Source organism: Morus notabilis, unplaced genomic scaffold, assembly GCF_000414095.1.
Source record: "Morus notabilis unplaced genomic scaffold, ASM41409v2 Scaffold307, whole genome shotgun sequence".
Taxonomy (NCBI): Eukaryota; Viridiplantae; Streptophyta; class Magnoliopsida; order Rosales; family Moraceae; genus Morus; species Morus notabilis.
In genome coordinates this window covers 808,371-825,482 of record NW_010361515.1, presented here as the reverse complement: position 1 = coordinate 825,482, position 17,112 = coordinate 808,371, and the positions used below count along the sequence as shown (strand labels likewise).

Sequence of the window (17,112 nt, the reverse complement as noted above, 5' to 3'; positions counted from 1 at the left end):
AACCCATATTTGACTAGAGTCAACTCTGATGTATTGTATGGATTCTATTTTTCTGATATTATATAAACAAGTTGGTGATAAAGTGTGCCCGTGATATGGACTCTTTTGAATAGATCACCGTCGTTTACTACACGAGTATAGTAACAACGATTAATTCATTTCCAATGAGGTGAAATTTACACTCTTTAGAAAACTTAAAAAGTCATAAATTAACAACGAGTTAGTTTATATCACTCTTGCTTCTTTTTCTTTTTCTTCTATACCACTTTTCTTTTTTTATTTAATAATGATTTATCCTTTTCGTAGGCAAACATCTTTGAAGTTTGTGTACATTAGTGCTTAACTTTAAAATCTATACAATTACTATTACATTTTGATCCCCTATTTGTAGCTTAATTAATTACTTTGTAGTTTTTACCGAAGAAATCACTTGGATAGACGGTACACAAGAGTAACATTATTAAATTAATGATAATAATAACAATACTAGATATCTTCTACATGTTAAGATATAATTTTTAAGATACCAATTTAAAATATGAAGTTGTTATAATTAACCTCGTAACAGCTTAAGTTTTTATAAAAAGAATTGATAAACTAAAACCTATAACTCTTTGCTAGCATTTTCGAAAATTCAACAAGTTAATGGCCTATGAACTAACACAAAGTGTTCTATTATTTTATAAAGCACAAAAATAAAATATGGTCAAATCCTTAAGAAAATCCATGCATGCATAAATGGATGACATATATATGAACTCATGCTTTCGCAAGAAAGTTTGAGCATCATTGATTGAACTAGTCACCACCAAAGTGGAAGCGGGACAACAAAACCAACCAATAGCTGGATAGCAGATTAAAAATTTGGAGCACTCAAAATAGAAAAATTGTATTTGGTATTTAGAAAATAACTTCTCTGGTGACCGAACCCTAAACAAAGAAAGTGGATTGGCTATACGGGGGGTTGTTATATGGACAATTTGCACAAAGGTCGTTGAGAATTGGCCTAAGGGGGTTGTTTTTTGTTTTAGGTCCACCATTTCTTTATATTATTTGGTGACCTGAAAAGTGGATCCGTGACATTAGATTGGAAAATGATATATATATATATATATATATATCTACATTTGTACTTAACTAATTGACTTGGCTCGATGGACTCATTATTATGTTTTAGAATCTAGCTATATATATTAATTATGTTTCTAACATATCCATATCACGTTGCTATGCGTATAATATGTTCTTTTGCGCGGAAATTTTTGGACCATTTCAATTTTCAATGTATTTCCTTAATAACTTGGTGTCGTTAAGATATTTGATTGAGTCATTATCGACTACTTTTTTTTTCTTCAACAATATTGATATATTTCTTGTGTAGTTTCCATAAATTAAGCGCTACATAGTTGCAATAGAAAGGAAAGGATAGTGTATACTTAGAAGAAACATGGATATGTGAATTTTTTTTTTTAATTAGGGTTCGTATTTTAATATTGATGCGCCATTCAATCCAAGAGTGATCACAAGTGTATTCGAATAAATGCAAAGAGGAAATGATAAAAATGACCCTTTCCACACCATCCCTGGCCCGTAATGCTTCTAAAAGGGATCCAGAGAAATGGTTTTCATTTTCAGCTTCTGAAGACTTTTTCTTTGTGTTAGGTGAGGAATTGGTTGATTAAAACTTAAAAATACCAATCCTGTATTTCTACGATTTAGACAATTTATGGTCTTATTGGTTGAATTTAGTCACGAATTGACCACTTGTTATGTTTGTAGGCCCATTCCATCAAACAAAGTAACAAACTAACAGTATGAAACCAAAGAACTCATCAGCATCAAATTTAATAGCAATAAGACCTAGTAACAATCCTTGAGAAACAAAAGAGGTACTTTTTCGTAGATTTAATACATTTTTATTTTTGAAGCATTACGTCATTGATAATTATTGATTCGTTTCATATCATCTCTTAGGTCCTCTTGAAATTTTTCGATGGATTAATTGCCACAAAAGTTTGCTACTTATTTTTGGAGCATTTTACGGTGAGCATACACTGTCATTCATAGTGCATATTTCAAAGATCACTACTGATCGGCTCTCCGGACTCAGTAGGCTCTCATCTTTCGTATGTGAGATGTGAATCTGAACTTTGACTTCAGAAAACATTAATTCTAATCACAATTACACATCAAAATAAAATAATATATATATATATATATATTTAGAAACATAAAAAAAAATATGGTTCATATAAAAGAATTAAATACCGATTTGAACATGCTTCCATATCATAGGGTATTTTCATAGTCTACAGAAAATCTCTCTCTCTCTCTCTCTCTCTCTCTCTATATATATATATATATAGGAAGTTTGCAGCACTGTTGACCTGTATAATTTTGTTTCCATGAAAAATTGTTATGGGATGATGTTGCAGTTACGTAATCGTATTATTTTCTGTTTATCAAGGTCTTAAGGTCTTTTACATATTTATACCTGATACAACATATACGTTATATCCGTTGAAATTACTATTTCTCTAATGTTAGTTGTATTAGTTTAATTGGTCTGTGTTAATGTGTTTCACATGGTCGAAAATTAACCATTAAAGTGAATGAGTAGAAACGTCACTTTTTTAGTCCATTCATTTTTCTTCTTAGTCGCATCAGTAGTAAACAAAGCTAGCCATGGCTAATTTGGATATATTCCGAAAATATAGTCCACAAATGAATTCGATAACCTGAGGTCTAAACTTGAAACACGAGAAAAATCATTATCGTCGCATCGACCGGAAGTAGAAGACTTTTTTTTAGGAAAAATCAGAAGTTCACAGTAAATTATCATTATAAAGATGACAATTACATCTTCCTTTGTGCATCTTCCTTTTCACGTTATTTTCTTTTAGGAAATTTCCTTCAACGTGATACTTATATGATGTATTTTGCACTAGTCCTGTCTGAGTCAAAATTTTTCCAAATTATCAATGAATTTACCAAACGAACATAAATCGCTGGCTTATAAATATACAGTTCATGATACGAAAATATTTTCATCCGATATTGGTTCAAGAGATACGTACAGAAAGGGGGGGGGGGGGGAAAAAAAGTGTTACAGGCAACTGCTTGTGCTCAATAGCTATATATATGCTGCAGCAAATACAGCTCAAAGGGTACCAAATCAAAAATATATTTGTTAATTAGAGTGTGTCGGTAGGAGGGAAAAGTTGAAAGAAGGAGATGACTGAAGCGATTAGCAAAAGGATCCTGATACTCGTGATTTTGATAGCAGAGAAAAGATGAGTGAATATATTGAGTGAAGAATTTTAAATCTCTCAAAAATTCTAATATTTTAATTTAGGCCTTATTTACTTCGCCGATTACAATTTGTGATTTGAATTGAGTGCATGATTGAAATTACAATTCAAATTGGAATTAAAACTGAAATCAAAGTTAGTGTTTAGAGCAGTGCACACGGTGATTCAAACTTTCCTCCCAATTCAAGTTATGAGTGTTCACCAATTTCACAATTCCAACCACTACCCTCATTCAAGTTGGAAAATGAAAAAATAAAAGTAAATAAAATTGAAAAACACGGAAATTAAAAAAAAAATGCATACTACCAATTCGCAATAATGTCCGTATAATGTTAGCGATTGCTATTTCCACCATGAGCCTGCCATATAGTTCTCGCTATTTCATCCCTCATAAGACCCACTTGCCTCAATAAGTGGATCGACGCAGTTAAAGTCAGGTGGCTTAATAAAATCATGCCGCAGACGATATATGGCATTCAACACTACCATGAAGTACTTTGAAATTGTAGCCCCCGAGTGTTGCCATTGATGTTGTGTCTCTCTATTACTTTCGCTTTGGCAAACAATTGTCAAGAAAATGATCAATTGCTCATCAACGCTCATATTTCTAGTACTCCCCAATAAATTCTTTTGTTCGAGTAACCAACTCAGTTGCCTAAAGCAATTGCTGGCCATCCTAATCTTATTGTATATTACCATCTCGTGTCCATTTAACAAATCACTTAGACGCTGCGTAGCTGTGTACTGGCTATTATTCCTAGGAGTCGGAAGTGGATGTTCCAAGTACGCCGTATAGAATTTCGTAGCAGCGGCTACTCCAATAATGTAGTCATCATCAGAGTCATATTCGGGTGGACCATTGTTTCCCGCGTTTGATTGTCCGCCACTCTACATTTTTGAAACTAAAAAGAGAAAGATAGGGGGTTCGGGGGGATGTGCCCCCTGAAACTTAAAAGAAAAGAATAAACTAGCGAGTGAAGTGCTTCACGGGTGTGAAGCACGAACGAATAGGAGGGATAGAACTTAGCGTCCCGACCATTCCGAGATTAGGAATAGAGTAAAGGGACGACTTTATTATAATACAACATCCCGTCATTGCCAATACAATTCACAATATACAAACCAATATTTGAACAATGTTATATTATATAATGGTGCAGAATCTCAACGTTTTAAATCAAAGTCTACAATGCAACATGAAACACACTCACAAACTTAACACGCTATCTAAAGCCAGTGTCAAATTGAAATGAAAAACAATCGTTCCAGATAAGAAACAAAGACACTACATCACAATCAAATGGAAAAAGAAATCACGCTTGAAAAACGAACACTCAAATTAAATCTCATCACTTCTAGTTCCTCTAAAGGGGCCGGGTGGGGGTGGGAATTGGGGGTTCACGAAGAATGGTGGGAAATTTTGGAAGTTAGGAAGGGGTTGTCCGCCAATAGGATTAGGTTGTTAGAAAGAAGGTTGTGGTGGGTTAAAGTTAGAGGGTACTTGGGGAAAAGGAGGCTGCTGTTGTGCGAAGTTTTGACCGGTGGGCGAAAATGTGCAGGCGAACCCATATATGGTGGAGCGGGGTTCGTATAATATGGATATTGTTGCTGGACGTTGGGTCCTGGATTATTTGGTATGGTTTTCAATGTTCTCAATGCGTACAACAGCCTTTGACTCTCGTTCATGCCCAAGAACATCTCATGACAATTAGGGTTCTAATTTATATACTCCATGAACAACACGCTTTGTTCATCGTCCAATAACATCTCACTAATAACTGCCTGACACTTCTGGAAGGTTATTCGCTGGGATTCCACACGCTGAGAAGCACCTGAACTTGTACCTCGACTATTCTGTCGCTGATTCAGCGTAATTGCAAAGCTTTTTAAAATAGCTTTTGCCTCAGGATCCACACCTCGGGCTCCACTTCTGCTATTGCGCTTCACTATATGTCGAGATGACGAGGCCATGTTCAGGGGACGAGTTGATGAGTTTAAAGCCCCTGTCATTGTGTTGACAAATGCTTCCTCACCCTCCAAATGTTACGAATTGCCGCCATCAACATCATGCTCCCTTACTAGCGGCTCAGACACGTCACCTTCCTCATCATTCTCTTCCAAACTCGCTTTAAATGCACCGCGGGCCCGCCTACTAGCAAACGCTTCGTAGTATAGCTCATAGTTCTTGAGGGGATCCTTACGTGCACACTTCACCCACTTGTGTGTCTGTTGAACACATAAAAAAATAAAGCAATCTCTAGTGGCCACAAACAAGTATAAAATGCAAAACACAAGATCCATCATACTCCCCTAAGGCCCCCTCCCCCTAAGGCCCCCCAGCCCCTAAGGCCCCCCAGCGCCTAAGGCCGAAGCCCCCCAGCTCCCCAGCGCCTAAGGCCGAAGCCCCCTAACTCCCTAGCCCTTAAGGCTCCCCAGCACCTAAGGCCGAAGCCCCCCCAGCTCCCCAGCTCTCTTAAGGCTCAAGCCTAGCCCGTAAGGCCTACGCCCCCCAGCTCTCCAGCCCCTCTAAGGTCACCCTACCCCTAAGGCTCCCCAGCGCCTAAGGCTGAAGCCCCCCAGCTCCCCAGCTCCCTAGCCCCGCTAAGGCCCCCTGCCCCTAAGGCCTCCCAGCCCCTAAGGCTCCCCAGCGCCTAAGGCCGAAGCCGCCCAGCTCCCCAGCCCCCCTAAGGCCCGCCTGCCCCTAAAGTTCCCCAGCGTCTAAGGCCGAAGCCCTCTAGCTCCCCAGCCCCCAGCCCCTAAGGCTCCCCAGCCCCTACCCCTAAGGCTCCCCAGCGCCTAAGGCCCAATTCTCCCTGCCCCTAAGGTGTAAGCCCCCTGCCCCTGACCCTTTTGATGCTTTCCCACTTTGGGAATTTGAATCATGTTAAATGTCATTCCAATACTCGTCACTGCAAGTTGGGGTATTCTTGATTGGATCCCATCATAGTCCAGTGTTTGTGCAGAGGGCGAGCTCCGCGTTGAATTTTTTCTTCAGTCGTTCCTTTGCCTGTTTAACGTGCCCTGGAGGAATAGGTGATGAAAAAAGTGGGGATAAATTTTTTGCCCATTGTTCCCAATCCGCCGATTCAGGTTGACGGCCCCTATTGTTTTTATTGTAGTCTGCAAGTTGCTTCAAAAGCGTAATTTTTTTTCTCAGACCAATAGAAGGTGACGTCATCCTCACTCCGTTGCGACATCTAATACATACAATCCAAGACCACCAAGCATGAGAACAAAGAGACATATGCCACGTCAAAGAAGAATGGATGTTTAAAGCAAAACATGTCAACTCATTTGACAACAAAGGAGAAAGAGGATTAAAGTACATAATCGTTTGATTTGCTCAGATTTGGTTATACTCGAATCATCACAGTTTCAGAGCATTATCCTCATGGGATGGCACTTATGCTACCAAACCACATAGTAATAGGCCAGGGATCTAAAAGCATAGGTCATAATGCAATAACAAACGACAACATATGGCATTCAATCCAAACAAACCTCATTACATGCAATAGCAACTGATAAATACCATACACCAAGAGGATATCGCTACAACGAAACAAATATGCCAAAAAAATCATCACTGCCAAAGTACTAAATCCAATAAGAACAAAGAGTTCATCTGCACAACATATATGTATAGAGGGAGTAATATTAGCACCGGTGACATGGTATGAGCATTATTGGGATATTCAGCAAGCCGTATATAATATGTGTAACAGATATGCATGTATATCTCCATAGTCGGTCAACTAAAGTATATCCATAGTTGTATAACTGACAAAGAAATCCACCAAATTGTAAACTTGTAACAGATGCTATTGCCCTTTTATTACACGCGGCTCATATTAAAAGTGAAGGAACAGATATGGATGAGAAGATTCATTGCTTTATCGATATACCTTAGGGAACAACATCAAACTATCATTGTCATGGGAAACTAACTAGATTCGTTTTTTCTTTTTATCCAAACACAAGAGTTCACAAAAAGAGAAGTCTAATTTCAAGCTCAGTAAATGTCCATAGTATGTGTATGCTTTTAGTTTTTATTTCCTTTTCTTTATCGAAGAACATCACTTTTAGTTTAACATTGCTTTATCTTCTGCCTTACATTTCAATTTTTTTTTCCCGAAAATGTCCATAATATGTGTATATAGATATGTAAAAATCTAAACCATGTAAATCAATGTTACAAAGATGTTCACTTTTATGGTTACGGAAGACCGTGTTGTAGGTTAGATGTAGCAACATTAACACCGAAAATAACAACGAACATGGCTGAAAACTAATTCTTAAGGGATCTAGTCGATTAATGTATTATGCAACTAGTTCTTGCTACAAATCGTTTCAACGGAAGAATGGTGGATGCAAATGGAAAAACAAAGAGAAAGGATATGCAAATTTACCGAGTTAGATCCGGTGGATGAATGTGAATGCTCCTCCAGCAAAAACCCCAATTTAGATGACGATGCCCTACCAAGATTTCTCCGCCACCGACACCGACTGCAGAAAAAACTCAACTGATTACTGTGGTGCAGGGGATTACGTCGCCGGTTGCGGGTACATCTACCCAAAAGAACGGCCAACGGCGGTCGTCAAAGACTGTGATTCGGAGTTATTTTTGCCGTTTTGGGTTGAGGGAATAAGCTAGAAAAGGTTCCTCCCTCATAAGAAAACACAGATCTGCGAATATGATTCACCGCCAGAGGGGAAAAAATTTTCAAAACTGAGCGAATCTCTGTGAACGATGGGAGTCGAGAGAGGAGAGAACAGTTTCTCAAAAGAGGAGAACAAGAGCAACGGTATGTTGGATATGGCTAATAATGGAAAATAGAAAGCGGATATGGTATGTTCAAGCCTGGTTACTTACAACAGTTGGAGAAAATGATGAATGAAAAGATTCCACAATGTGGGCTTAAAGCACAACCGCACATTGATTCTCGTGTAAATATATTGAAGAAACAATATTATGCCATTTCTAAAATATTGGGCCCTGCCGGTAGTGGCTTTGGTTGGAATGATAAGAATAAATGCGTTGTGGTTGAGAAAGATGTGTTTGATGAGTGGGTTAAGGTTAGTATTTTTTTAACCAGTTATAAATTTCAAGTTTTAGTATATTAGGCTCTTTTATTGTTTAATTTACATTCTATATCTATTACAGAGTCACCAAACTGTAAAAGGCTTAAAAAATAAACCGTTTCCTTATTATGATGAGTTAGGACTTGTGTTTGGAAAGGATCGTGCTAATGGACAAGGTGCAATGGGATTGACTGATATGGTTGATGACATTGATAAAGAAATAGAAAATAATCTTGATTATGATCCCTTGCTTATGTATTATGAGCACATGGATACTGCAAGTATTGGTGGTCCTAGCACACAAACAACTTCAACACCATTAGCATCAGGAAGGAAAAAGAGAAAGAGATCTCAAAGTGGAGATGTATTGGTTGATACTTTAACTGAGACAGTACAGAAGTTGTCTAATATGTACGCTATGGCTGGTGAGAATATTGGTAGGCTTGCTAATTGCTTTCAATACGAGGCTGATAGTGCTGCAAGGAGGATGCATGTATTTGATGAAGTGAAGAAGGTAGAAGGACTAACAAATGCACAACGAGTACGAAGAAAACTTATTGTCCAAAACCATGACTACACTAACTATTTCTTCACGTTGGATGATTAATTTAAGTTAGATTTTTCTTCTATCTCTTTTGGAATGAGTTAGGTTGAAGCTTTTGGTACTATATTTACAAACTTGAGTATATGGTCCAATATTTAGATCTTTTTGATGGCATCTTTGGAACTTTTATATGTAGTCCTAGATTTGCAATTTTTAATTACAGGTTTGGAACCTTATTCGAGTATATGTTCTCATGTTTAGAACTTTTGTAAGAACTTTTGAGTATAGAGGATTTTAGCTAACATATTGAGACCCCTATTATTTAATAATTTTATGGACTACTTATTGTGTTGTATTTTATACTTTTTAAAACATTAGTGCTAATGTCATGGGCTAAATATTTAAAAAATATTTTATACTTTTTGAAACATTAGTGCTAATTGTAATTCATTTAAAAAAATATATTTTTTTTAATACACAATATTCTCATGTACAACCAAACACAATAATATAATATTCTTGAGAATTAGAGAAAGATTTTTGTATGGAACCAAACACAGTAATGTATTATTTTTAGAAATCATATTATCCTCCATCACTTTCTTATAAATATAATTTATACTGATTATTGCGTACCAAATGTGCCTAAAAGTCAGTAAGTTCTGAAGCTTTCAAACATGTATGTTTTACGAACTCAGCACATTTGGACGACTAGAAATTGATCTTAGCTAGCCTTATTACGACAAGTGGTGGGCAATATTGGATTTGGGTTTCTTTTTTCACGTCCAAAACAAAAAGTTTATGGCTAGCTTGAGGACAAACTGGCCCAAGTCTAGCCCCAGCTGGTTCAAGTAGTTACACTTAAAAGGTTCATTAAGCAACACTAGTGAACTAAGTGAAGGGGGGCAAAAAAAAAAGACAAAGAAGCCCACTTTAAATGAAGACCATAATTCAAAGTCCAAATTGAACACCCAAATCCCAAGTGTTTCTGTGGTTGAGAGTTGAGTAACACTACATCCCTATAGTAGCAAAAGACAAGGGATGAGTGAGGTTTTACTCATTGGAGTTGAGAAATTGAGTTAAAAAATAAATTCACGTGAAAGAAAATATTATGATAGAAAAATGTGAATTTAAATTTTTATAAGAAAAAATAATATAGTAAAAACTTAACTTATCATTCAAATTAGTGAAACAGATGGTAGTCAATTAGTACGATCATAGTCTAAAATTATTTGTTTTAATGTTGAAGTTACGTTGTCAATCAGAGAAGGGAAAATTGAAAGTGGTGGAAGGTACTTCCTTTTCAATTAGTGCAAATTTATTCGAGTACTCAAAGAGATTTCACATGGCTATTTATGCCTTTAATTAACTAATTGGTGAACAATGAAATGAATTAAGGGGTAGGGGGAATCTTTAACTCATGACTCTGAGCTGGCCACCCCTTGGTACCATCATATCATCTTGTACTGGCAATTTGGCGTGCTATAGGCTTAGAGCCCACACCTATAAAAATGCTTCAAAAAAGAAAAAAATGAACAAAGTATTTTCTTTAGAATTTTAGTACACGAGAAAAACTTATATTACATATTTATGGTGTTGGACAGTCCTAATGTTAAGGAACTAACCATTTTATCAAAGAATTATCTATCGGAATACAAAACACAGAGGCATGTGTTATTTTCACTGTTGGATTTATTCGCACTTTAAGTGGGTCCTAGATTCGGGTTGGGGCCACAAAAACGTCATGGATTCGTGCAAGCAAAGGAAAAAAAAAAAAAAAAAAAAAAAAAAAAAACTTGCCATGGCAAAAGCTTGCCAGCCCATAACCCGAAAATACAGTCGTACAGATAATTACAAAGTTAAGTTAGAGAAGAGAGGAAAAGAAACAGAAAACAAAAAAGAAAAAAAAAAAAAAAAAAACGAAACTTGCCATGGCAAAAGCTTGCCAGCCCATAACCCGAAAATACAGTCGTACAGATAATTACAAAGTTAAGTTAGAGAAGAGAGGAAAAGAAACAGAAAACAAAAAAAAAAAAAAAAAAAAAGAAAAAGAAAAGCATAAGGCTTTCATTGTGATGATTCTCGTATTGTCGGCGTCGTCCAAAACATGCCATCATTGCTGCTCTTTAACGCTTTTTTTCCCCCCTTTCCCTTAAAACCATTTTTAACACACAAATGAATCAAGAGAGAAAAAAAAGGACAAATATTTACTCAGAATTTAAATATCATATGTATGTAGAGAGATTTAATTGAGCTTAAACTTTCTCTCCCCCAATATATCCAATGGCTCCGCCAATAAATTCACCGGAACCTTTACCGGCCGATGCAGCGATCAATTTCCGAGCGCCCCCGCCGTCTCCGATCCACTCCGGTCGGAAATCCTCCTTCACGAACGACGACGTTCTGACGGAGTTTCTCGAGCACTCGCTCCGCGTCCCGGACCTGATCTTGCCGGACAGGATCTTTCCCAAACAGAGATCCGTTGACGGCCCTCCAGTCATCGACTTCCAATCACTTGTTTTGGAAGAACATGACGCCGTTTCGAAGATTGCGGAGTCCGTGGCCGATATCGGATGCTTTCAGGTGGCGAACCACGGAATTTCGGCGGAAATCGTTAGGTCGGTGCAGGCCGCCGCTGCCGCGGGGATATTTGCGGCGTCTCCGGAGAAAAAGGCGGCGGTGACGAGGTCGCCGGAGATGGCATACGGGTTTGAGGAAGGTCACGGCGAGGAGGGAGAGAGTGAGAGTGAAGAGTTCGTGTGGAGTAGGGACGAAGTTTTGAAGTCTGTAATGGAGGGAATTTGGCCACTTGGATATTCCAATTTCTGGTAAATAACGGTCACTCTTTTGTTTCTTTGTTGTTGTTGTTGTTGTTGTTTTTTGTTTTTTATTTTAATTAATTTTGTGCTAGCTGAGGATTTATAGGCCTAGTAAATTAGCGTGGTTGGATTAAGAAATTAGATTGGTTGGATTGAGAAAGTAAATCGGATTGGTTGGATTAAGAAAGTATTATTAGGTAAAAAAATATTAATATCCTCTTAATGCATCTAAATAATCGAAATTTAATTATGGTGACATCAAGATATAATTTGGTTAATATACAAAATACACTTAGAGGAATTTCCATTTATTTTAGGGACATTGGTTTTCTCTATACAAAATTTGATTTTTTAGGTCTTGTTCATGACTCAAGTTATATTATTACAGTGTTTTCTTTAATATAAATTTAAATTTAATTCTTTTGTTATAGTATTTTTCTCTCACATACACAACTCAAGTCATGATTTGAGTTGTGCAAATAAACACCCTATTAATAAAGAGTGGTAATTTAAATTGTGTATTCCTATACTGGAGATTAATTATGTAGCTAAGTTCTTTTTTTTTTTTTAATTTGAGATAGAAAATTTAAATTTTACACTATATAGTATAGTTAGGTGTAAAATGACCACGGCACTGTTACCTGACTACCATCAAGTTAAGCTTAAAATTCTATTTGAAATTTGAAGTAATTATAACTCCCATTTTTCCAAACATGAACGTTACTTTCACCAACGTATCATTACACTTTTGGCTGCTATTTTCCTTTTTTATAGAAAATTAAATGTTGGGAAGCGAAAAGAGTCCAAGCCCTTTTCTTTTTTCTTTTTCTTTCTCCATTTTGTATTAAACAGCAAACAAATGGAAGTCCTTTCGAGCACCATTGAGAAGATTGGCGAGAAAGTTCTCTCAGTTTTTCTGAAGACTCCTACAAGACAATCCATCATTATAAACGGAAATGATAAAATACATTGGCAAGGGCATGAAACTGGAACGCTCTGTTGTCTTTACAAAAATAGCAGTAATGTCGGCAGTGAATGTGATGGTGGTTCTGAGTCTCTGAGACATGAGGTTATTAGAATTCTTATAAGGAGAAACGACCACTCTCACGCCCTTTGCCTGCATTTCTGCTGTGGCTCATCAGAGTTTCATGTTTACTCCAAAAAAGGATGGGTTTCTTTCACCCCGCACAAAGATGCTTTGGTAATCACAATTGGAGATCAAATACAGGTAAACCTCTTACTATATATAAGCCAATTCCAAATCATTATAAGCAATTAAATTTGGCGCATGGCTACAAACATTTACAATCGTTAAGGTCACTTATAACTTACAATCTCTACCGGTTTCTTTTAGTTTCAACATTTTCATCAATTAGTTTTGAAAAGATGATGAAATAAGAATGATTTTCTGTTAGCATAGCGTTGTTTTCATCAGTATTACGTGTTTATTTTGTATTTAATCAACGGAGCATTATTTTTTGTTTTATCATATTTTTAACACTCAACTGATGAGAATGGCTAAATCAAGTTGAGTTCAGAATGCCTTAAAAATTAAGTATCAAAATGAAATTGAGGATAAAGTTTAAAGATTATTCCTAGAATTAACCCTATTGTGAGGATTATAGCAACAAACATCTCTAATTGGCTGGTCACAATATATGTCACTCTCAGTTAAAACACCACACTCTCAATTGAATGCCATTATGAGCAAAAATTTACTAGTCCTTAAATGTGTATCCACCACAAATTCAAGACCATGATTCTCCTATCCTTTTCATGATGGAAACCACCCATGTATAGTGGTGGTCTAATCATATGACTAATTTGTTTCTGTAAAGTGTTTGCATAAGATGATGGCAATTTGTACTAATCCTTCTATATTTAACGTAATATATATATATATATAAAATATATACACACACACATGCATACATATATATGTATACATATATTTGCGTGTGTGAGACCCCCGTTACCATTCTTTTGCTTTTCTCTTTGCAGACATGGAGTGGTGGACTCTACAAACATGTGATAGGGAGGCCAATATTTAAAGACGATAAAGAAGACTGCATTTCGATGGCTTTCCTTTACTCTCCACCAAGCATTACTTCAAAACCCAAACCAACCACAATGGACAAGACCATTTCTCTCAATCAACAAGTCATATTGGCTATAGCTTTAACTCTTGTTTATCAATTTTTAGTTTACATTTACCAAAAATTTTGATAAAATAACACATTGACACTTAAAAAAAATGAAATTTATGTTTTAAGTGATCTTTGATAACTAGTACAGTTTTGTTTGATTTTCTACATGAAAACGATTATAGAGAATGTCATGTCAAATCGGCTTGTCTGAGATATAAAATCAGATACTTTGTGATATATGTGAATGTTTGAGGCCCTTAGAATCTTTAATTTCGACTGTGTATTTTCTGTAAAGTGGTGTAAACCTGATATTTTGTCAAGGGATTTGACTTAAGTCAACGTGAATATGTTTATGTTTATTTCAGTTATTTTTGGGAAGCATATTTTGAAAGTATCAATCTCATATCAAATGTAAGCAATAAGTGACAATAACATCATTAATCCACAATAGCGTACTGTTAGAACGAATCTAACACCAAGGCCCATGCACAAAGAACAAAACAGTAATCAAGAACACACAACACCACCAATTTACCCAAGTTCGGTCAAAATGTTTGACTTACGTCCCGTTGAGCTCCTCCACAAGAGCTATTCCACTATCAAGAAGAAGAATACATTCTCAGATCTCATGATTACAAACTTGAACAGAGAAATCTCAAATACTCAAGAAACTATCCAAGAAAATCTCACAGTGTTTTACAAGGCAAACTCAGAGTAAAACTCTCTTAACTGATTTTCTCTCACCGAATTTGTACAGTTTCTCTCTCTGAAAATAGGGAAAAAATTGAGATCCACAAAAACTGAACTACTGAACAACATGTATATTAGATATATATACTTCCGTTTAGAAGACGATAGCACGGCACCGACTCTTCAGCCATGCGTTGATCAGCTACTTGCTCCAACTCAACATTAATAAAACGCTGTATTTTTTATGCACTGTTCTCTGAATAAAATGACTTGTAGTATTCCTCCTCACCAGACAATACAAAAATGTTGTTTATGTTCCCTTCTTCTTCTTGTTATTAATTCATGAGTTTAGTTCAGAGATTATTCCCCACAAACTCCACCTTAATCTCTGAAGTAAACTTAAGCTTCCTTGTGGAATCATTACTCTCCCTTTCTGATCTACGTTTTTGCAATGCTAAGCAACTTCAGACATTTCTGGAGTTTGCTAGCTGGTATCACCTTTGTCGCCATATCAGAGGGGTTTTCATCTGTATCCACTTTCTCCAGTCCTACTATTCCTTCTTCAATTTTCTCCCGAATGAAATGGTGTCTAACATTAATATGTTTAGACTTTTCATGGTAGACAGGATTCTTACTCAAGTGAATTGCAGATTGACTATCTGAATATATGATGTCATTTTCTTTCAACATCTTCAGTTCTCTTAGAAGTCCCTGTAGCCACATAGCCTCTTTAAACCCTTCAATTACAACCATGTATTCTGCCTCAATGCTTGAGAGGGCAACCACTGGCTGTAACTGAGCCTTCCAATTTATGTAATTTCCTCCTAGCAGCATCATGAAGGCTGAAGTAGATCTTATTTTATCTCTGTCACCAGCGTAGTCTGAGTCTACATACCCTTCTAAGTTAAGGTGAGATGACCTTTGCTTGTAGATCAGTCCATAACTCAAAGTATTGTTCACATATCTCAGCACCCACTTCATGGCAGACCAATCTTCTTGACCTGGATTAGCCATATACTTACTAAGTATGCTCACTGCATAGGCAAGATCAGGCTTAGTGCAAATCATTGCATACATAAGTGAGCCTACAGCAGTTGAGTATGGCACTTTTTCCATTTCCAACTTCTCTTTCTCAATTGATGGTGATTATTCTGCAGATAACTTAAAGTGGCCTGCAAGTGGGACAGTGACCTTCTTTGCCTGATCCATGGAAAATTTCCTTACAACCTTTCTCAGGTACTCTTCCTGAGATAAGCATAATATCCTTCCCTGTTTATCTCTTTTGATGTCAATACCTAAAATCTTCTTAGCCTGCCCCAGGTCTTTCATATCAAACTCTACACTCAACATCTTCTTGACTTCCTTTATGTCATTCAAGTCTTCTCCTGTAATCAACATATCATCCGCATAGAGTATAAGAAATACTGAATTTCTGGAACTTGCATTCTTGTGGTATAGACATGAATCATAACTACTCCTTTCAAAACCAGCCTTTGTCACATGGCCATCAAATCTTCTATACCATTGCCTTGGAGATTGCTTCATCCATACAAGCTTAGAAGGCACACCCTATCTTTCTTTCCATTCACCTCAAAACTAGGGGGTTAGAGCATATAAATGGTCTCATTTAGGTCTCCGTGCAAAAAGGCAATTTTTACATCCATCTGCTCTAATTTCCAGTTTTTTGAGCAACTAGAGATAGAATGGTTCTTATGGTTTTATACTTGACCACTCGAGAAAAAACTTCAGTATAATCAATCCCCTCAACTTGTGTGAATCCTTTGGCAACTAATCTTGCCTTGAACCTTTTTGGTTCCTTTCCTATAGCTCATTCCTTGATCTTAAAGATCCATTTGCATGAGACTAGTTTCTGCTTCTTTGACTTGTCAACCAGCACCCATGTATTGTTCCTTTTTAAGGATGACATTTCCTCTTCCATTGTTGCTATCCACTTATCTGCCTGTGGACATGATATTGCCTCTTCATAGGTTTTGGGTTCTTCTATTTCTAGATCTTCTAAAGATCTCAAGGCAAATGCTATGAGTTCACTCTGACCAAATCTTTGAGGTGGTTTCACTTGTCTTCTCTGTCTATCCCGACTGAGCATATAATCTGTCAGTCTTTCTGTTTCTGTAGGCTCTAGAACTTCTTCATCTGGGTCAGCTGTAGGGTTTTCAAGATCTTCATGTATAAGTTTTTGTTGTTGTATTGTATCTAGCCCGATAGCTTGTTGATCATCTGTTAATCTGGTGGCCCTTGATGCCTCTACCTCAATTTGCAGCTCCTTTGTTGAGTTGGTACCTAGACCTACATCATTAGAAACTACATAAATATCTTTTTCCTTATTTAAATAAAGCATATTATACTCATTGAAAATAACATCCATGCTGATTATAATTTTGTGCCTAGGACCATCTCTAACACACAGCCTATACCATTTGACACCCTCTGGATAACCTAAGAAAATACATTTCAGGGACCTAGGGTCTAATTTGCCTTCCTTTTGATATGCATAAGTA

At 36.7% G+C, this 17,112-nt stretch overlaps 2 protein-coding genes across 2 annotated transcripts; one reads left to right on the top strand and one right to left on the bottom strand.

Annotated features, from left to right (window-relative positions):
* The first annotated feature begins 10,949 nt into the window (after positions 1–10,949).
* On the top strand, positions 10,950–13,986 carry LOC21408933 (1-aminocyclopropane-1-carboxylate oxidase). The gene is made up of 3 exons (XM_010099834.2): positions 10,950–11,765; positions 12,609–12,984; positions 13,758–13,986. The coding sequence occupies exons 1-3, from the start codon at positions 11,221–11,223 to the stop codon at positions 13,980–13,982; spliced, it is 1,146 nt and encodes a 381-aa protein (XP_010098136.1). The 5' UTR covers positions 10,950–11,220; the 3' UTR covers positions 13,983–13,986.
* A 1,753-nt stretch (positions 13,987–15,739) lies between these two features.
* LOC112091940 (retrovirus-related Pol polyprotein from transposon TNT 1-94) lies at positions 15,740–16,138 on the bottom strand. The gene has a single exon (XM_024166723.1). It carries the CDS (start codon positions 16,136–16,138, stop codon positions 15,740–15,742), a length of 399 nt encoding a protein of 132 aa, XP_024022491.1.
* Positions 16,139–17,112: the final 974 nt, after the last annotated feature.

Bases quoted from the DNA above. Each gene is read 5' to 3' on its own strand.
- LOC21408933 (XM_010099834.2), top strand. From the start codon at position 11,221: ATGGCTCCGCCAATAAATTCACCGGAACCTTTACCGGCCGATGCAGCG. The intron at 11,766-12,608 runs GTAAATAACGGT...TGTATTAAACAG, and splicing joins CTTGGATATTCCAATTTCTG to CAAACAAATGGAAGTCCTTT. The intron at 12,985-13,757 runs GTAAACCTCTTA...TTCTCTTTGCAG, and splicing joins CAATTGGAGATCAAATACAG to ACATGGAGTGGTGGACTCTA.
- LOC112091940 (XM_024166723.1), bottom strand. From the start codon at position 16,138: ATGAAGCAATCTCCAAGGCAATGGTATAGAAGATTTGATGGCCATGTG.